The sequence below is a fragment of the Triticum aestivum genome, chromosome 7A (assembly GCF_018294505.1).
Source record: "Triticum aestivum cultivar Chinese Spring chromosome 7A, IWGSC CS RefSeq v2.1, whole genome shotgun sequence".
In the NCBI taxonomy this organism is placed as follows: Eukaryota; Viridiplantae; Streptophyta; class Magnoliopsida; order Poales; family Poaceae; genus Triticum; species Triticum aestivum.
Genome location: NC_057812.1, coordinates 94,369,246 through 94,391,297, shown reverse-complemented (window position 1 = coordinate 94,391,297; position 22,052 = coordinate 94,369,246). Strand labels below are relative to the sequence as shown.

Below are 22,052 nucleotides of genomic sequence, written 5' to 3'. Positions count from 1 at the left end.
GCACTCCGGAACAATAGAATAGCGAGAGGTGAAGGAGAAAACATTAAAACGAGGAAAGGATATGATCAACAAAGCTTGACTTGAAACCACCGGAGAAGAGAAGAAACAAAGAACGATAACTGAAAGCTCCGTTAGGATCTTCATGAGAATCACCGGATAAGAATATTGATTGAAAAGAAAGAAGAGGCTTCACATGAATAAGATGGATAGTGATTAAGAAATCTGAACCCTTGAAGAAAAAGGGGGTGGGTGGGTGGGAAAAATAAAGGCAACTTGAGGACAGATGAAACAAACAACGTCGAGAAGGACTGATAATTGATCTTGCTGATGTTGAAATGATCGGATCCACTTGAAGAGAAAACACGCCGGTTGAAAAAGGATTGACAAGGCAATCTCGATTATCATGAAGTATTAGTATCCACATAGGAATATGAGAACACTGTTTAGGAAAGGTATGGAATCAACACTTGACATTGAAGCAACTCGAAAACCACATCTCAAAAACAAAACAAAGGATTGGCTTGCAAAATAAGCCGGAACAAACATATGATAGAGATTTCGTCCGAAGTTTTCGTGGTGGGGCCTACACGGGCTCGATCGTACAGCACCATCATGTACAAGGCAGTGCACATGACATACGAAGCGTCCCCGAGTCCGCATAGCCAAGGACTCTTTAAGACACAACGAGACCACTGTAAAACCGACCGTGAATAGGCGGACCACTAGACGTCGAACCCCAATTTCATATCATACATCCGTCGGAAAGATATCCTAAGAGCTACTTGAATTCCCACTTATGAAACTCCCGAAATTTTCTGGTTATGCAATCAGGTGTTGGGGATACAGGGGAAGCATAATATCTCACCCAAACTAGCAAATCCTACATCCAGCTGTATCCATCCTTCAACACATAACCAAGAAACCTTCGGAAATCATCTACCTCAACCTTCGAAAAGCATCCGTTATACAAGTTATGGCCATACTCCCGAACTCCCGCCCCAGTACTGGGTGGCGTCGAGGTTATCTCACCAACGAACTGCATACAAGAGATTTTCGATGTCGGCGAAAATATCTCAGGTATTTCAGAATTGCAACGATAAAATTATGATGACAACACCTCAGAGCTCAACTCCCCGGGACACTTCCACAAAACCCCTGACAGGAGGCACCAAGACAATGTTCTCATCATAAAACCATCGGAACGATTCCAAGATACCCGCGTGATCCTAAATTTTTTTAGTGAAATTTGAGAAGAGAAGAGTCAAAACTCTACGTAAGGATGCCTTACCAGAGCGATGAGGAGACTGGGAAGTAAAAAGAATTCCTAAACTCTCCGATATATAATTCCTAAATGACTCAAAACATTTTTCTAGACTCAACTCGTCCGCTAATTCGATCAAGCAGTGGGGCTCCTAAGGTCGGGGAAGGCACTGATACCAACTTGTAACGCCCTCGATGCAGCTATATCTCCCACGTGTCGAAGCACGACTTAGAGGCATAACCGCATTGAAAGCAATGTCGCAAGTGAGGTAATCTTCACACAACCCATGTAATACATAAGGAAAAGATACATAGTTGGCTTACAATCGCCACTTCACACAATACATGAATAAAGCATTACATCATCCAAATACAATCAAGGTCCGACTACGGAACCAAAATAAAAGAAGAACCCCAAATGCGACAAAGGTCCCCGATCGACCCCAACTGGGCTCCACTACTGATCAACTAGAACGAAACAACACAAAGGACAAGATCTTCATCGAGCTCCTCCTGAGCTTGGTTGCGTCATCTGCACGGACTCATCGGCACCTGCAAGCTGGTTTTGGAAGTATCTGTGAGCCACAGGGACTCAGCAATCTCGCACCCTCGCGATCAAGACTATTTAAGCTTATGGGTAAGGTAATGAGGTGGAGCTGCAGCAAGCGACTAGCATATATGGTGGCTAACTATACGCAAATGAGAGCGAGAAGAGAAGGCAAAGCACGGTCGATAAAAGTATGATCAAGAAGTGATCCTAGACAACCTACGTCAAGCATAACTCCAACAACCGTGTTCACTTCCCGGACTCCGCCGGAAAGAGACCATCACGGTTACACACGCTGTTGATTCATTTCAATTAAGGTCAACTTCAGGTTTTCTACAACCAGACGTTAACAAATTCCCATCTGCCCATAACCGTGGGCACGGCTTTCGAAAGTTCAAATCCCTGCAGGGGTGTCCCAACTTAGCCCATCACAAGCTCTCATGGTCATAGAAGGAATAGACCTCCACCCGAGACGTTCCGATCAGACTCGGTATCCCGGTACAACAAGACATTTCGACAGGGTAAAACTAAACCAGCAACACCGCCCGAATGTGTCGGCAAATCCCGATAGGAGCTGCACATATCTCTTTCTCAGGGCGCACTCAGATGAGCCAGACGTCGGGTAAGCCAGCCCAGAGTTGCCCCTGGTAGCCTCGGACATCGCTCAGTTGGACCAACACTCAGAGGAGCACTGGCCGGGGGGGGGGGGTAAAATAATGATGACCCTCGGGAGCGCGACTCCCAAGGGAAAAGAAAAGGGCTAGGTGGCAAATGGTAAAACCAATGTTGGGCATTGCTGGAGGAGCTTTACTTAAGGCGAACTGTCAAGGGGTTCCCATAATAGCCCAACCGCGTAAGGGACACAAAATCCGGGAACATAACACCGATATGACGGAAACTAGGGCGGCAAGAGTGGAACAAAACACCAGGCATAAGGCCGAGCCTTCCACCCTTTACCAAGTATATAGATGCATTAATTAAATAAGATATATCGTGATATCCCAACAAGTAAACAATATTCCAACAAGGAACAACATCTCCATGTTCCAACAAGGAACAAACTTCAATCTTCACCTGCAACTAACAACGCTATAAGAGGGGCTGAGCAAAGCGGTAACATAGCCAATCAACGGTTTGCTAGGACATGGTGGGTTAGAGGTTTGACATGGCAATTGGAAGGCTGACAAGCAAATGGTAGGCATCGAAGCATTGGCATAGCAAGAGCGAGCAAACTAGCATAGCAAAGATAGTAGTGATTTCGAGGGTATGATCATCTTGCCTGAGATCCCGCAAGGAAGAAGAACGAGTCCATGAAGAAGACAAACGGAACGTAGACGAACGAATCCTCACAACACGACGTTATCGGAACCAACCCGAAGAAGCACACCGGAAAGAAGCAGACAACATAGTAAACAACCACAACATAATCATCGCATGATGCGCAAACAAGTATGATGCATGTCCGGTTTAAGTATGCATGGCATGGCAAAGTGCACAAACAATCCTACAAATTAAGTGGAGCTCAAATATGCAACGAGTTGAATATTGACGGAACACCACGATAAGTTATTTATTTTGATCCCGTTTATGTACCCAACAATATTAAATGTTGTTAAACATGGCAAGAGGGTGAAGCACAACAAAACTACCTATCTAGGCAAGTTTAAATGAGGCCGGGAGCAACGAACAACAAATCCGGAAACTCCTCATGAGCATAAATTAGATTTGGTACTGTTCTGCCCTAAACATAATTTTCGAGTTGTTAAGCATGCAAGATTAGTGCACCATATTAAACTAGACAAAATTCTACCCCAATTACATATAAAATTTATTAAATTCCGAGTTACGGTTATTTAGTTATGAATTAAACCATTTAGCATGACATAGGAGCAAATTAATGCAAACAACATTTTAAATATTTTAAACATGGATGAAAGTTGGATATTATTAATCTACACAAAATTCTGAACAAGTTTCATATATAAATCATTTTAATCCGATGCACGATTAGTGAGTTATTAAATGCATGAACTAGGGGGACTATTTTGCAAAACTGGCAATCTCTGGAATAATTAGGAAAAATCCCAGGCGCTGAAAAAAAAACATCACGGGCCGAAATGGACTAGCCCAACAGCAGGAAGGAAAAAAAGAGGCGGGGCGCTGGGGGTGTCTCATCCCTGGGCTGCGGCCCGTGAAGGAAGAGAAGGCAGGCCGGAAGGGCGGCGCGGATCTGGAGCTGGGCCGGGGAAGCTGGAGAGATGGGCCGGCCCACGAGGCACAGGTGAGCGAGAGCCCCGTCGTGCTCCTCCTGAGCTCGAAGCCGTGGTGGCCATGGCAGCGGCGCGGCGATACAGGGACTTCGGCGAGGGCTGCGAAGGCCGGGGGCGCGCGGGAGGCGCCGGAAACGGGTAGATCGGCGGCGGGGCAACCGGATCTGGGGCGGAGGACGCCCAAGGACGACGGGGAGGCCGGGTACGACGAGAGGGCGGCAGCTCCGGCGAGACCCGTCCACTTCGGCAACGAGCACGAGGCATGGGACTCCGGCGAGGACCCCTGGGGAGAACAGAGAGAGGACGCTCATGAGAGAGAGAAGCAGAGAGGAAGAGGATGGCGGGGCTGGTGACCTGGCGAAGCGGCTGGGCGAAGCTCCGGCGATGGCCGGCAAAGGGGCGGCGGCGGCGCCCCGATCCGGCAAGGCGAAGGGGAGCCGTGCGCTCCTGTGCGGCGGCGGCGAAACTGGGCCCGCGCGGGCCCCGGATGGGCTCCGCGGGCCGACGGTGAAGTGGGACGGCGCGGGCGCTGACATGGCGCGCTGTGGTTGGAGGAGAGTGGCGGCGGGGCGATGTGGCGGCTTCTGATTGGATAGCGTGAGGTGGAGGCTGGACGCGTCCGGCTGGCGCGGACATGTCCGGCGGCGGAGTGGGAAGAAGCTTGGGTTAGATCTGCGCGAGGATTTTGGAGGGAGACATATATATATAGGTAGAGGGAGCTAGGAGAGTCCAAATGAGGTGCGGTTTGCGGCCACGCGATCGTGATCGAACGCTCTAGATGATGGAGCAGAGTAAGGTGGGTTTTGGGCCAAATTGGAGGGGTGTTAGGCTGCAACACACACGAGGCCTTCTCGGTCCCTCGGTTAACCGTTGGAGTATCAAACGAAGTCCAAATGATACGAAACTTGACAGGCGGTCTACCGGTAGTAAACCAAGGCCGCATGACAAGTCTCGGTCCAATCCAGAAATGTTTAATGCCCACACACGAAAGAAAGGTAGAAATGACCACCGGAGGAGAACGAAGCGCCGGAATGCAAAACGGATAACGGGGAAAATGCTCGGATGCATGAGACGAACACGTATGCAGATGAAATGCACATGATGACATGATATGCAATGCATGAGACGCAAGCAATGACAAGGCAACACCAGCGAATAACTGAACGACACCTGGCACATCGGTCTCGGGGCGTTACACATACTTTTGATGGGAAATGATATAGAACTTTTGGACAGCATTAAGGCCTACTTGAATAAGAGTTTTTCAATGAAGGACCTTGGAGAAGCTGCTTATATATTAGGCATCAAGATCTATAGAGATAGATCAAGACGCCTCATAGGTCTTTCACAAAGCACATTCCTTGATAAGATATTGAAGAAGTTCAATATGGATCAGTCTAAGAAGGGGTTCTTGCCTGTGTTGCAAGGTGTGAAATTGAGCTCAGCTCAATGTCCGACCACGGCAGAAGATATAGAAGACATGAGTGTCATCCCCTATGCCTCAGCCATAGGTTCTATTATGTATGCCATGCTGTGTACCAGACCTGATGTAAATCTTGCCGTAAGTTTGGTAGGTAGGTACCAAAGTAATCCCGGCAAGGAACACTGGACAACGGTCAAGAATATCCTGAGGTACCTGAAAAGGACTAAGGAAATGTTTCTCGTTTATGGAGATGACGAAGAGCTCGTCGTAAAGGGTTACGTCGACGCTAGCTTCGACACAGATCTGGATGACTCTAAGTCACAAACCGGATACGTGTATATTTTGAATGGTGGGGCAGTAAGCTGGTGCAGTTGCAAGCAAAGCGTTGTGGTGGGATCTACATGTGAAGCGGAGTACATGGCAGCCTCGGAGGCAGCACACGAAGCAGTCTGGGTGAAGGAGTTCATTACCGACCTAGGAGTCATACCCAATGCGTCGGGCCCGATGACTCTCTTCTGTGACAACACTAGAGCTATTGCCCTTGCCAAGGAGCCCAGGTTTCACAGGAAGACCAGGCATATCAAGCGTCGCTTCAACTCCATTCATGAAAGTGTTCAAAATGGAGACATAGAGATTTGTAAAGTACATACGGACCTGAATGTAGCAGATCCGTTGACTATACCTCTCCCTAGAGCAAAACATGATCAACACCAGAATTCCATGGGTGTTCGATTCATCACAATGTAACTAGATTATTGACTCTAGTGCAAGTGGGATACTGTTGGAAATATGCCCTAGAGGCAATAATAAAAGGATTATTATTATATTTTCTTGTTCATGATAATTGTCTATTATTCATGCTATAATTTTATTATCCGGAAATCGTAATACATGTGTGAATACATAGACCACAATGTGTACCTAGTGAGCCTCTAGTTGACTAGCTCGTTGATCAACAGATAGTCATGGTTTCCTGGCTATGGACATGGGGATGTCATTGATAACGAGATCACATCATTAGGAGAATGGTGTGATGGACAAGACCCAATCCTAAACATAGCACAAGATCGTATAGTTCGTTTGCTAGAGTTTTTCCAATGTCAAGTATCTTTTCCTTAGACCATGAGATCGTGTAACTCCCGGATACCGTAGGAGTGCTTTGGGTGTACCAAACGTCACAACGTAACTGGGTGACTATAAAGGTATACTGCGGGTATCTCCGAAAGTGTCTGTTGGATTGACACGGATCAAGACTGGGATTTATCACTCCGTATGACGGAGAGATATCTCTGGGCCCACTCGGTAATGCATCATCACAATGAGCTCAAAGTGACCAAGTGTCTGGTCACGGGATCATGCATTACGATACGAGTAAAGTGACTTGCCGGTAACGAGATTGAACGAGGTATTGGGATACCGACGATCGAATCTCGGGCAAGTAACGTACCGATTGACAAAGGGAATTGTATACGGGGTTGCTTGAATCCTCGACATCGTGGTTCATCCGATGAGATCATTGAGGAGCATGTGGGAGCCAACATGGGTATCCAGATCCCGCTGTTGGTTATTGACCGGAGAGCCATCTCGGTCATGTCTACATGTCTCCCGAACCCGTAGGGTCTACACACTTAAGGTTCGGTGACGCTAGGGTTGTAGAGATATGAATATGCAGTAACCCTAAAGTTGTTCAGAGTCCCGGATGAGATCCTGGACGTCACGAGGAGTTTCGGAATGGTCCGGAGGTGAAGAATTATATATAGGAAGTGCAGTTTCGGCCATCGGGAGAGTTTCGGGGGTCACCGGTATTGTACCAGGACCACCGGAAGGGTCCCGGGGGTCCACCGGGTGGGGCCACCCATCCCGGAGGGCCCCATGGGACAAAGTGGGGAGGGGAACCAGCCCATAATGGGCTGGTGCGCCCCCCTTGGCCCACCCCATGCGCCTAGGGTTGGGAACCCTAGGGTGGGGGGGGGGCGCCCCACCTGGCTTGGGGGGCACTCCACCCCTTGGCCGCCGCCCCCCCAGGAGATCCCATCTCCTAGGGCCGGCGCACCCCCTAGGGGGCCTATATAAAGGGGGGAGGGAGGGGGCAGCCACACCCTTGAGTCTTGGCGCCTCCCTTTCCCCTGCAACACCTCTCCCTCTCGTAGTAGAACGGCGAAGCCCTGCTACGGTGACCCCTGCATCCACCACCACGCCGTCGTGCTGCTGGATCTTCATCAACCTCTCCTCCCCCCTTGCTGGATCAAGAAGGAGGAGACGTCACGCTGACCGTACGTGTGTTGAACACGGAGGTGCCGTCCGTTTGGCGCTAGGATCTCCGGTGATTTGGATCACGTCGAGTACGACTTCCTCATCCCCGTTCTTTGAACGCTTCCGCGCGTGATCTACAAAGGTATGTAGATGCAATCCGATCACTCGTTGCTAGATGAACTCATAGATGGATCTTGGTGAAACCGTAGAATTTTTTTTGTTATCTGCAACGTTCCCCAACACTTGCCCCATGTATCATGATCTTGGCTCCTTTCTAAACGAAAGAATGATCTCGCTCCCGCCACACACACACCTCAATTATTAGTATACTAGTTAACTATTGACACTGCCATTAACTACCCGCAGTGAAGGAGAGAATGTGAAATCGGGGCTATCGATCGATCGATCAGGGAATGTCGGCGCTAGATGGGTGAGTGATCAAGGAACCCGTCCAACAAAACACTGCTCTTTTTTTAACATAGTACAAAGCATATGCCCACATACACTGAAATGTCTCCTCCCACTAAATAAACATCATGAGAAAAATACAACCACCAGTGCGAAGTTTAGGATTTGAGCCCTGGTGGCTGGTTCCATCAGAAGAAACCTAACCATCATACGAGGTAAGTTTAGTTCGCCCAACAAAACACCGCTATCGTCTAGAAACCGTCTCTTTTTCCTTTAACAAGGTCGCGACCTACTAATTTAACACGAATCCTGCACGCCCTTTTTCTTCAATCTTATTTCTTTTTGGTATGCCCAAATGGGCTGGCCCGCAACTGTCGACGATTCAGGCGAGACCGAAGGAAGACTCGCAACAAGCGAGATATAGCCTTTGCGGGAAAACGAAGGGAGCAATGTAGCCGTGGATTTTCAGGGCTTGGTACTGAAGAAAAGAGCCTGGACTGGGCCGTCGATGCCGACAGGCTACCCATTAACATACTCATCGTAAGTATGTTGATCCTCGAAAAAAAAGAAAGGGTACATAATCGACCTACCCCATGTACCATGATCTTGCCTCCTTTCTAAACGAAAGAATGATCTCGCTGCCACCACAGACACCTCAATTATTAGCATACTAGTTAACAATTGACAGTACCATTAACTACCAGGAGTGAAGGAGAGAATGTGAAATCGAGGCTATCGATCGATCGATCGATCAGGGAATGTCGGCGCTAGACTGTCGAGTGATCAAGGAACCCGTCCAACAAAACACCGCTCTTTTTAACATAGTACAAAGCATATACTCATATACACCGGAACGTCTCCTTTCACTGAATGAACATCGTCGGAAAAATGCGAGCACCAGTGCCAAGTCTAGGATTTGAACCCTGATGGGCTGGCCGCATCAGAAGAAATCTAACAAAACACTGCTATCGTCTAGTAAAGGGCTACGCTTGATTCTGAGAAAGAAAGCAAAGGCAAAGGGTACACGATCCACCTACCCCATTTACCACGATCTTGCTTCCTTTAAAAAAAAGAGATGATGATCTCGCTCCCACCACACACACACAGCTAAAATTTTGGGACGGGGGGAGTACTAATTAACTAGTGGCGCCATTAACTACCAGCACTGAAGTAGTAGAGAATGTGAAACCGGGAGAATAGACCGATCGATCACCGTGCGGCAGGGAATGTCGGCGCTAGGATAGCAGCAGCTGCTAGCTGGTGCCCTCCGCTCTGTCTGTCTGGTGATGATGGCGCCGATCTAGCCTGCCAGCCAGCCAGCAGGATTAGATGCTTTACCCAATTCTGACTTTTGTGTCTCGTTTCTCCCTTTTCTAGTCTATTCGTCTCCGCGCTTCATGCATGCAGCTTCCTCCCCCACATTCTACTCAACCCCAATGATCCCATCTCTGCAGGTCTTGTTTATTCGGTGGCTAATCATCTCGGTCGGTCGCCAACGACTCACATGCCGTCCCCGCCCGCGAAATCATACATACGGCCAGGAGCTAGCAAGCTAGCAAAGGTAGGGACAACTGGGCCGATTTGGAGTGGTAGGTGAAGGCGCCGCTTTCGCGTTGCAGACCCTGGAAAACGATCCATCGATTGGGTTTGCTTTCTTCTTCAGAAGATGATCGATTTTTTTGGGTTAAACGTTAACAATACATGTTTCGGTGGTTTACAAGTACTTCCTCAGTCTCAAAATAAGTGTCTCAACTCTACTACTTGGTGAGACGGAAGAAGTAGGTTTGATCCACGTGCGTCCCGTTGCATCGGTGAAATGCTGTCATCCTGGTTCGGTTTGGGGGTGGAGAGCTAGCTGTCTGGATGCACGACGCCGAATTGTAAAATGAGGGGAGTTGCCACAGATGACAAATGTATTCCTTCCTTCCTGTTCAAGTTAAATGGTTCGGCTAGTTAAGGATCGTTTCATATTGGGAACCATGTCATGTGGCCTTTTGCATAGCTTTATGTCTTCTTCACTGACGGACTTTGCATAAATTTACCTAGGTAGGTATGAATCTGCTTTCCATAATATCATACCCCTCCTCTCTCCCAAAAAAGAAGAAGAAAATGCACGTTTTGCACTTCACTAGTAGTATGTTGTAACACACATCACCCTCCCTCTCTCCATATCTATCTCCGTCTCTCAGATCGGCCCACCTCATTGTTGTACTGCTTTTGCCGGCAAAGGCAACAACCCTCCGATAAATCTCTCGCTCACCCACCCCGTACTCACACTGGTCGCCTGTAATCCTTCGTCGATGCGCCACCACTCTTGTTTTCGTCCTTGTCTCCGACTCGGCGGGCCTCCCACTGTCGGGCCTGGCTCCGCTTCCTCAACTTATAATTCTAAGGGGTCCGGCGACCCGTAAATTTTCTCCCGCATCCGTGAAATACTGTCATCCTACTTGGGTTTGGGGTGGAGAGCAGCCTGGATGCACAACGCCGAATTGTAAATGAGGGGAGTTGCCACAAATTTGACAAATGTATTTATTCCTCCCTTCCTGTTAAGTTAAATGGTTTGGCTGGTTAAGGATCGTTTCATACTGAGGAACCATGTCATGTGGCCTTTTGCATAGCTTTATGTCTTGGTCACGGTTGGACTTTGCATAATTTTACCTAGGTAGGTATGAATCTGCTTTCCATACCCTTCCTAAAAAAAGAAGGAAATGCACATTTGGCTATTTGTGTGTGTAACTCTCTCTCTCTCTCTCTCTCTCTCTCTCTCTCTCTCTCTCTCTCTCTCTCTCATCGTCCTACCACCACCATCTCTTTCCACATTGTTGTATTGCTTTGGGCGGCAACGACTGTTCGGCAAATCTCTTACTCCCCAGTCCTCCACTCACCTTGGTTGACCCTAAATCCTTCATCGTTGCACCTTATCTTCTTCCTTGCCTCCGACTCCACGGCTCTCACACTATCAGGTCTAGCTTTGCTTCACTGCCGCCTAATTCCAACAATTGCTCTTGTCTCCTCTACCGGTTTGTCGAACCACCCATAAGAACCGCTCGCCCGTTGCACAAGGCTTGCACACTTGCGAAACAGGGTCATTCATCGCAGCTCGCTTAGATGCCCGAGGGTGTAAAATAGGTTTCATAATTCAGGGTGTCATTTATTTAGACTTTTGGCAGAGGTTTTTTTTGGGGCGGGGGGAGGGTGGACTCCTACAAAAGTGGATTTCTTGCACAAGTGAAATGTGCGGAGGGTGTATGTGCAACTTGACCTAAGAGTGGAGCATAGAAGCAAGAAGAGACCGTACACACGCACGTACCGAAGCGGCGAAACGTGGAGCTGCGCACCTGCGTGCAAGGGCAAAAAAAGAAGGGCGGGCAATGGCGAGAAAAAGGCTCAAATGAAACTCCTACTCGGCACCACCCACGTTTGATTGTGCGTGCGCCCCAATTATTATCCCACTCCCCCCTTCGACGCACCAGCGGCTACGCTGGACTGCCCATAAAATACCACAGACCACTTCAGTATACATACAGTATTATAATCACCCTGGAATAAAAGATTAGCACTGATTGATTGTGTAGCTGATCTAACCCCGGCCCTGCCACTTCGGTGCTGGTTGTCCCTCGTGCGTCACCGGTCACTCGCTCTAATCATGCCGCTTAAACTAACCCGCGACACCCTGCCAGCCAGTGTGTAAACCAATTAACTTACTAGGAGTAACACACGTACACTTGGGGATGCTATAATAGTGGCTTGTTTATCTACCCACCGTTTTGAGTCATCCAAGCGTATAAAATTCAACCCTGGAGTGCTAATCCACGCACTCTTATGTTTATCTTTTCTGGTTGCTTTCATGCAACCACAGATTGGCCAACACGTTGCTTCATCTTCCTTACAAGATAAAGGATCGTTTCATCTGTCACGCCCTCCTGTTCTGCTCATAAGGTAAGAGGCACAGAGGTAGACTAGTGGCAGCGGACCGGGCATTTGTTCGAACATATGTGAAAACATGATTTAAATGATTTTATCACAGTGCATTAGATCTTATGATATAAAAATGATAGGATGGGCTGGTTTGATCTCTGTCCGTGCGAAATTTCAAGCTATTTTTGATAAATATTTTTATGATTTTCTTTCAATCGTCTCTCATTATACTATGTTTCTCTCTGATATAATTTCAGCATTAGGCGGTAATGTGAAAATATATATTCTGAGTTGAGGTGCATCAATGTAACTTTCTCTTCTTACAAATATCAGAATGGGTAAAGTTTATAATAGTATGACATGATTGAGCTTATAATTTGAAAAACAAGTAGGTGAAGACTAAGTTGAAAAGAGAAAAAAAAAACAATGTCATTTCACCCTTGGGAGAAGAGTGAAAAGTGCATATAAAGTCCCAACAATATTCCAAAGGTGCCAAGTTGATCCTAATATTTCAAAAGATTGTACATGAGTCTTATACGTATTTTAGCCGATTCACCACGGATCATATCTAGCACATGGCAATTTGAAGAAACTTTTGGTATGCCCCAGACGTCCCAAACACACAGAAGATCATCCTTCACAACGCTATGAGCTCCTCTATCTTCTTCATCACCTCGGTCATCTCACCGTTGATGTTGCAGATCTGGTTCTGCGTGGGGATAACCTCAAATCCCTTGTCCTCATCCTTGACCAATGCAAAATAATCAACATAGTTATCTTGTTCATTTTCAAATAGTAGAGTTTGAAACCATCATGACCCCTTAGTTAAAATCCCAAGCTCAGAAAGGACCATAAATGTATTGGCAAATGAGGATTTGTATAACGAAACCTAAGCAAAACTAATCCGACACGGGGATTAGGGCACTTGTACGACACCCGGTTGGGATTCAACATTAGTTTGGAGATATGACACATGATTGTCTTACAGTGGCAACAACAAGCCAATGGCAACCATATCACCAGCGGTAGCGCCCCTTTCTCTTTCTTGCCTCATGTCTCTGCCGACAACTTAGCATGGAGAGATTAGGGGGTGGCATGGATGAAAGAAGAAGAAACCCAAGCAGTGGAAGAACGTAGAATTGCCCAATTGTCGCCAATGGAGAATGTCATGTTATGCCTCCCTATTTCGACATGGTGGTTGTGATAAGAGACGAGTTGCGGTAGATAGGACCGTGATGAATCACTTAACTATTGTAGGATCTGACACACACTCACTTGAAATCAGGACTAGCCAACTTAAAATAACAAAATAATAACGACGCCTCCAATGCATTTTCGTCTTTTGAAAGGAAAAGTAGGCACTATGATGTTGACTACCAAAACAAAGTCACAGTCATCCCTTACAACTCCTACCACAAAACTCTTGAAGAAAGCGAACTAAACTCCAACAAAAAAAACATCATATTCCTCTCCACCGACGAGGACCAATGGAATTAAGAAAGGAGGACGATGCAAAGAAAAGGATCGCGGTGAGAAACCGCTGGGCCAGAAAGGACGACAATGAATCACTCAAACATCTAGTCCTTGGACAATGCAAGGTGCCTAGAGAAATAACTTTATTTTTCTTTAAGCATCGGTGCTTGTTTTTTTGTTTTGAAAACGGAATTACCTCGGCCTGCATCGGTGCTTATTTTTAGAGAATAAAAGTTTGATTATGCATCTCTCCCGCATCATTAAGCATCAATGCTTACGAAAAACTTGATTTATTGTACACACTGGCTTAAAATTGGGACCAAACTTAGGCATCTTCAAGAGTGTGTACGTGTTGAGCCCATGGGCATATGAACCCACTTTCAAAAAATTCATATCCATCACATTTTAAAATGTCAAAAAATTCAAAAGAAAACTTCACGCATACATCTTCGCAACATGTGTGCGTGGCGCAAAGTTTTGTGAAAAAAAATCCTCCTTCGGTTTTGCCTCCGCAAAAAAGAGAAATTTCAATGCTTCTAAATAGCGTTCCATGACACATTTTTTTGTTGTCTTTTTCGCATAGGCCAAAGAAAGAGTTGCTTTTCCTCGAAACTCCCCGTGCACACGTAGAACGTGATGTAAGAGTGAGACCTTTTTTTCAGATTTTTTTTTTGACAATTCGAAATAAGTTGAGTTTTACAAAGTGGGTTCATATGTCCGTGAGTTCATCCGTGCACTTCTCCTCTTCAAAATCAAAATAATAACGGCGCCTCCTATGCATTTCAACCTTTTCAGTAGCGGAGGAGAAAAGTACTAGGGACCATGATGTGGACTAAAACGAAGTCACAGTCACCTCCCCACCCACCCCACCCCCCCCCCCCCCCCCCCCCCCCCCCCCCTTCTCCTTCCAGAAAACACTAAAAAATCAAACTAAAATTCCACAACCAAAAAACGCATCCCATCCCATCCCATTCCCCTCCACCGACGAGGAGGCGAGGAATTTAGAAAAGGCGGACGGCGCAAAGAAAAATGGAAAGGAAAAGGAGCCGCAAGCCAATCAACCACGCACTTCTTAAACAAACAAACAAACGGAAAGCCAGGCTTAATCACGCACTTAAGTAACTAATAGTACTACCTGGTCTTGACAATTGATTAATTAACTAGCTAACCCAGCTGAGCTGAGCCGAGCCCGTACGCTAATCTGGAGTATAGTAAAGTTCTGGCTGTGGCTGTGGCTGCGGCTGCGCTGTGTGCGTCGTCTCCATTGTTTAATCTCCGGTGCCGCGTCCCTGTCCGGCCACCGGGTGGTGGTTCGCGTCCGGGTTGGCCGAGCCGCGAAAGCGACCTCCCCTCCTCCTCCTCTTCCTCCCCCCGTCGCCAAGAACCCACCCCGCACCCCCCCTCTCTTCTCCCCCCTGCCGCCCCCACCCCGTGCAGCTCGCCCCCCTCCCCGTCCGCCCGGATCCTCCCTGAGGTGAGCTAATAAGCTGCTTAATTTCTCTGCTGCTTAGAGTAGTTTTGTGTGGCTAATTGGCCGTATGCTTCTCGATTGCGGCGGTGCCAGCTTTTTGGGCGATTCTGGGGGCCGTGGCGTGGCGGCGCAGGGCTCGAGCCCTGATTAAAGCCGTTTGTTTTCCTGGGGCGCCGTGCGGCCGAATGATTGTCTATTTGCTTTCTTTCTTGTTCGTTTGCCACAGCTCCGGTTTGAAAGTTGAAATCCCCCCTCCTCTCGCTGTTTCCGGCTACCGTTGCTCAGTTGGATCCCTGGTTTTGCGGCCGCGCGGCTGGATCCAGCGACCGGCCTCCCGGGGATTGCTTGCCGGAGCACGTCAGGTGGACTCTTGCCTTCGTCGGCGTCAGTATTCTGAGTTGAATTGTCCATTGCGTTGAATTGAAGTTTGAATTTATACTTGTCCCCTTGTTCTTTGTCGGGCATAGAAGTTTGCGCTGCTTTCCCCGGAGAATCCGGACGGGATTCCTGCCTGCCTTGTCCCGCTCGGTTTGGAGGAAACATCAGCTCGGCTCCTCTGTTTCATTTCGTTCATTCGCATGGTTATTACGCTGAGCAGCAGTATCATCGGTGCAGCCTCTGTTCGGCCATTTGTCTCAGCAGCCTTCCGCTTCTGTCGGTGTTCTTGCGCTTCTGCTCTGTAGGTGAGTGGTGGCTTGCTGGAGAGTCCTGCCGGAGATGGGCCTTGATGGATAGGATCCGTGCTCCTGACCACTTTCTCTCCCACCAATCTAGCTCAATTGTTCTGCACAAGTATTCGGTGGAGTTCACTTTGGCATCCCGTTCCTCTTTATCTCGCGGAATATATCCCTTGGGTGCGTCAGAGATTTTGGTGCCGTTGGTTCCCCTGCTTCGCCCTCTTCTGTTTGCAGCTCATTTGGATCCGCTTTCTTGGCGATCTTCTTCTGGATCCGTTGCTGTACTGATTGATCTTGCGTGTTCTTGCTAAAATTATCTAGTAATTGCTTCCATCTTAATATCTTATGCTTGTAGATTTGTAGTAAATGCTTCTAGTTTGGTGAGAAGTAGTTCTTGCTGAACCAAAGCTGGAACCGTTCCAGGCCCCATGCACCCGTCATCTAGCTGTTGCATTGTCTGGTTCATTCTGAGAAAACAGCATTTATTTGGCTTGCGTTTGGCGCACATCTCATTTACACTGCTTTGCTGCTTTGCTTCGCAATCAGGCCAGCTAGGACATCACACGTGAGCTGGGGATAATGGCGGGTGGTGGCACTCAGCAGAGCCTCAGGAAGTACCTCGGCGCCCTCAAGGACACCACAACTGTGAGCCTGGCCAAAGTGAACAGCGATTACAAGGTCGGGCCACTTTCATGATTCCGTTGGATGTTGAATTGTCTTTGAAGCTTTCCATATTTGAACCTCTGCTTCCGTCGTGCTTCACTCACTGCTGGCTCACCATTTCTCCGGGACAACAGGAGCTGGACATTGCAATTGTGAAGGCCACCAACCATAGCGAGCGTCCATCAAGGGAGAAGTACATAAGAGGTAATGGTTTACCACATCTCTTAGTTGAACCACCATTACGGCGAACTGAGCGTTTCATCATCTGAAGTTTTGAACCATCTACAATTTTGTAAAAAGTTGAGCATGTGCGCAAATCCAACTGAATATATGCCAGAACAAACTGTTTCAACGAAAAACACTGTTCTGCTTGAAGTTTCATTCGCTTACGGTTACATGCATTTGTCCTGGTATTTGTATTGCGGACGCGCTAATTTTCTCTCTGATTGCGAGTAGATACCTTTTACAACTGCCATCACCCACATGTTTATTGGTTTGCAGAGATTTTCCTCTCCATTTCTGCTGCAAGGCCAAGGGCCGATGTAGCTTACTGCATTCATGCTCTAGCGAGGCGTCTTTCGAAGACACGAAACTGGGCGGTATGGATTTATTTCTTCCATTTATGATGGTCAAATACAATGCCATTGTCTTTGTTTTCTTATGATTGTTGTTCTGTTAGAATGTACTAGTTCTCTTTTTGTATCAAAAACCCTTTTTTACATATTCTATCTCGGTGCAATCTTTGTAAACTTTGTGATGTTCATAAGGACATGGTAACATGTATGGTCTTACTTTTTATAAAACCTGAAATGTGTAAACTTCAAATTTTGTACTGATATGTACTCCCTCCGTCCCATAATATAAGAGCGTTTTTTACACTACACTAGTATTGAAAACGCTCTTGTATTATGGGACGGAGGGAGTACTTGGGATGGGATGGATGGTTTGTCAAGGCATGCTTGTGAGCTGGAGATTTCTATTGTACTTAATTATGCAAAATGATTCTCTGTACACATTCCATATTTAATTTCAAATTCAGGTTCAGATCTGAAATTTTCCTGTTAAACTATCATATCTCCTCCCTCATGGTGCTTAATTCTGAATGACATGTTATATTCTAACTTCTGAGAGCCATAATATATTGTTTGAACTTTAGTAAATCAACTTGTCGATTCTTTATTTATTTTCCTACAAGAAAAAACTTTATTTGAATGGTGGATGGTTTCCTTTTTTTTATTTATAATGCTTTTCATGTGTGATGCAATAAAGAACTTATAAACATTCTTTGCTTGGTTATTTATTCCTCAGGTTGCGCTGAAGACATTAATTGTCATACATCGTGCCCTTCGCGAAGTTGATCCCACGTTTCGTGAAGAGCTTATTAATTATGGCAGATCTAGATCACATATGCTAAACATGGCCTACTTTAAGGATGATTCTAGTTCAGGAGGTACTAATTGCTTGTAGTTGTGTTATCACCGGTGCCGAAATGACATTCATACTAGTACTGTCATTTATATACATATACTGTTTTGAGAACTTTTCATGATTGTTTGCTCTCTACTTGTTGGTTCAGCTTGGGATTATTCTGCATGGGTACGCACTTATGCTTCATATTTGGAAGAGAGACTTGAATGTTTCCGAGTGCTGAAGTATGATGTGGAGTCGGATCCTCCGGTATGTATATCATACTAGTTTCCCTCAACAGCAAAATAACCATAAATACAATGCTAGTCCTACTTATTCCTCTTAACTGCATCTATGAGAGTTCCTTTAATTGTTGATATAATTATGTGGAGCATGCTTCATGTGCTTAAAGAATAACTAGATCAAAATTTTCAATGCATAATAGATAGTACGCCGAAGCCAAACTTACACTAGTTAGTTTATCCTATTTGAAATATACGTCAACATAAAATGTTTGTGTTACAATAGTTCAGTTTCACATCTAAGTTTCTATGGAAAATTCTGATATCTGCAGAGGACTCGGGATCTTGATACTGTTGGTGTGCTAGATCACCTGCCACCACTGCAGCAACTTCTTTTCCGGCTTCTTGCTTGCCAGGTAACGGGCTATTTGCCGACCACAAGTTCTTTAGTTTCACCAAATCCTTTCTTCATGTGATGTTCTTGACATGTTACGAATTACTGAATTTTGCAGCCACAAGGGGCATCATCTTATAATGTTATAATCCAGCATGCGCTTTCAATGGTAAGTAGGATATGCTCGCTTCCTCTGTTTCTTATTTTGAGATGTCACACGTGTTTCTTTTTTAGGCATTGTATATGAGTGGTTTGGCATTCAATGACTTTGTTTCATGCATTACTGAAAGGTTGCTCTGGAGAGTGTCAAGATCTACACTGCCATTAGTGATGGGACAATAAATCTTGTTGACAAGGTGAACTTTCTGTGCTGTCACTTAGGATAAGTTTGTGAAACTTCTTAAATCGCTAGCTATTTTTATTATTTTGCCCATCCAGTTTACACCTCATTACCTGTTGCAGTTCTTTGAAATGCAAAGAAATGACGCTGTTAGGGCCCTTGATATATACAAAAGAGCAACTAACCAGGTAAAATTCGTATCCCTTCTCTGTTGCTCATCCGCTATTACATTGTTCATTGGATTTCCTCCCCTGTTTATAGCAACACAACTAAAATTCCTTTTATTGTATGAACATAACTCAACATCCTTGGACGTATAAAGTGAACTTGGTTATCTGTCAGCACTTAGGAGACAATAGGAAGACAATGGGATAACCCACTAATTATTGTGGACAGACCATTGCTTCAGTGCTTGATTGATGAAAACTGTAAAGAAAAAAAATCTTAGGGCAGCCATGTAAGCCCATTCGAGCTATTGCTGCTCTATATGATATCTCACTTTAATGAGGATTAGTTATATGCATTCTCAAGCAAGTGTTGACCATGGGGATTCAACAACTTCTGTTTAATTTGGTTTTAGATACCTATGTATGGAAATAAAACCCATCATAAAAGCATGTTTTCCACCTTCAACCTCATCAGCTCCACTGATGCTGATTGATTTTTAAAACTGAAATTCTGAGCCACTGATTTAATCCTTGTGAACTGTGTTGAATAAGAATATGTAATCTAACTGATATTGTTGGATTTTTCATCCTCTCTTTTTCTTTTTTCTTTCGCAGTCTGAGAGATTGTCAGAATTTTATGAAGTGTGTAAAACAATACACGTAGCACGTGGTGAGAAGTTCTTGAAAATTGAACAGGTTCGTTGCATACTTGATTTGCAAGTCTTTGGTATCTGTTTTCCATGTTAGCAAACAGCTGACAGCGTTCCGTTTATAACTTCTACAGCCTCCGGCATCATTCATGCAAACTATGGAGGAATATGTGAGAGATGCTCCCGCGATGAAAGATAAGGTTCGGAAACTGGTTAAAACCAGAACTTTGTTATAGATAGGGGTGTGTGGATATCAAGTAAGACATCATCATTTAGATATCAGAATCTCCACTATCAGGAGGACAATGAATTTAGCTCAGAACTAGTTTCTAACAAACTAACTAGCATTGGTTGTGTACTTTGTTATCTGGGTTGCTAGCCAGTTCTCTATACTTCGTTTCAGTTAGCTTTCTAGTAATAGTGTCTGTTAGAGCCGAGTAAATATATTAGAGAAGTGCAGCTAAATTAATGTTCTGTATGCTGGTTTCCGAACGAGCCTTAAGCAAAAAAGAAAAGAAAGTTGCATGTTCATCCTAGTAAATGATTAGCATGATCAGGTATGTGTGTAATTGCACATAATTTGGAACTTCTCATGTAATGCAAATTGCTAGGAGTTACTTGGCCCTGCAACTATTTCGATCATTTCCTTTTCATGATTTTCCTATGTGTTTCTTGTTGAGTTTGCTCTGAGCCCATTTGATTTGTTTTCAGGCCATACTGGCTATAGAATACAACAAAGAGCCAGAGGAGGAAGTCAAGCCAACCTCACCACCTCCGGTTTCAGAGCCCGAAGTGGAACAAGAGCCAGAGCCTGAACCAGAACCAGAGCCAGTAAAAGAGGAAGCACCTGCTGCTGAACCAACAGACTTGCTGGTAACATCCTGTGCTACACTGCTACTCACAGTCACAAAGAGGTCACTACCCATGCATAGATTCTGCTAACACTTCCTTTGCTTGTCAGGGTCTGAATGAAACACACCCTGCTGTGGCCGAGATAGACGAGAGGAACGCTCTAGCGCTGGCAATTGTTCCAATAGGTACACATTTATTTCTCTCCTGTGAACTGAAACAGGTGTTTTTTTCATCGCTTGGAATCTGGTCAATGCACAGCCCTTAATTTATTTTTGATCACTGCAGATGACGTGCCCCAGGCCGCTCCTGCTTTTGAAAATGGAGTCACAGGCTGGGAACTGGCCCTAGTCACTGCACCCAGTTCAAATGAAACTGCCGTCGCTTCAGGCAAAAAATTGGTACGATACATTTTCCTATAGATGCAACAACTATACCCTGTCTTGCTGATCATCCTTTGGTCATACTAAACTTGACACCTTTTGCAGGCTGGTGGACTGGACTTGCTCACCCTTGACAGCCTATACGAAGACGCGAACCGACGAGCGAGCCAGCCCGCGAGCTACAACCCCTGGGAGACCACCGGTGCCGCCCCGGCCCCGATGATGCAACAGCCAGCAGCAATGCAGGACCCGTTCTACGGCTCAAACGGGTATGCGGCGCCCCATGCGGTGCAGATGGCCGCCATGGCCCAGCAGCAGCAGGCTTTCATGCTTCAGCAGCAGATGATGATGGCCAGCCACCACCCTCAGGCACAACAATACCACCAGGCACAGGCGGCCCCAGCGAACCCATTCGGCGCGAACCCGTTTGCGCCCGCCGGCGCCCAACACCCTTATGGCGGCGCTGGCACCGGGATGATGCCCCTCCACGCCGTCCAGGGCAATGCGTACACCGGGCTGATCTAGCCGGTGGTTCACAGATGAAAACTTTCTTCTGCCCATGTTCTTTTTTCTTGGCTGCCATTGTGACGGCGTTGTAGCTCAGGTAGGAAGGGGGGAGTGACACAGCCGTTGATCGGGAGCAAAGGAGTGTAGCTGGTTCGTCGGATTCGGATCGGTCCGTGTAGGCGCTTGTGTATTTTGTATATGGCGTTTTTCGTATGTGCAGGTGAGTCTGGGGGATATATATACGTCGGGGGATTGGATTATTCATGGATGTTTGGTGCGATGATGAACAATAATGTGACGATTCTTTGTAGTGTAATGGAAGAACGGTGATGTTCTTGTGCAACATATGTTTTGCCTCTTGTTGCTCCGCGAACCACTGTTTTCTTTTCTAGATTCAATTACGAACGAATATGTTGATTCATTTGTGGATTTGCTAGCGGTCACTTAGTTGATTCCAATTCGTGAACAATTGGTTTCACTTACAAAATAGTTCTCTTGTTGCAACATTGGATTGATTTTGTTTTCACGGGCATCAACTTGTACCCCTATACTAACAGTTTTCGATGTGCACTACATTACTAGTTTTTTTTTTGTTTCTTTCGAGACTCACAACTGTGATAGATATAGTGCTTAACAAATGATTCTTTTTGCAAGATTGGATTGTCTCATTTTTGTGAGTATTAACCTGTATACTCCTATGCTAACTACAATGCTAGTGCTTTATTTCTGTCTTTGAAACTCATACATCTA

The 22,052-nt window shown here is 46.0% G+C and overlaps 1 protein-coding gene across 2 annotated transcripts; it reads left to right on the top strand.

The window, feature by feature from the left end:
• The first annotated feature begins 14,805 nt into the window (after positions 1-14,805).
• LOC123148757 (putative clathrin assembly protein At5g35200) lies at positions 14,806-21,647 on the top strand. Of its 2 annotated transcripts, none has more exons than XM_044568244.1 (16): positions 14,806-15,026; positions 16,247-16,378; positions 16,498-16,567; positions 16,865-16,962; positions 17,672-17,813; positions 17,940-18,040; positions 18,345-18,428; positions 18,525-18,575; positions 18,697-18,762; positions 18,869-18,934; positions 19,529-19,609; positions 19,698-19,763; positions 20,275-20,436; positions 20,525-20,600; positions 20,701-20,813; positions 20,901-21,647. In XM_044568244.1, the coding sequence occupies exons 2-16, from the start codon at positions 16,280-16,282 to the stop codon at positions 21,318-21,320; spliced, it is 1,695 nt and encodes a 564-aa protein (XP_044424179.1). In that variant the 5' UTR covers positions 14,806-15,026; positions 16,247-16,279; the 3' UTR covers positions 21,321-21,647. The 2 variants fall into 2 exon arrangements, with proteins under 2 accessions (XP_044424179.1, XP_044424180.1); XM_044568245.1 differs by lacking the exon at positions 14,806-15,026 and adding an exon at positions 15,136-15,385.
• The last annotated feature ends 405 nt before the right edge of the window (positions 21,648-22,052 follow it).

Coding starts and splice junctions, on each gene's coding strand:
- LOC123148757 (XM_044568244.1), top strand. CDS start 16,280: ATGGCGGGTGGTGGCACTCAGCAGAGCCTCAGGAAGTACCTCGGCGCC. Junction 16,568..16,864: donor AAGGGAGAAGTACATAAGAG/GTAATGGTTTAC, acceptor ATTGGTTTGCAG/AGATTTTCCTCTCCATTTCT. Junction 17,814..17,939: donor GGATGATTCTAGTTCAGGAG/GTACTAATTGCT, acceptor TTGTTGGTTCAG/CTTGGGATTATTCTGCATGG.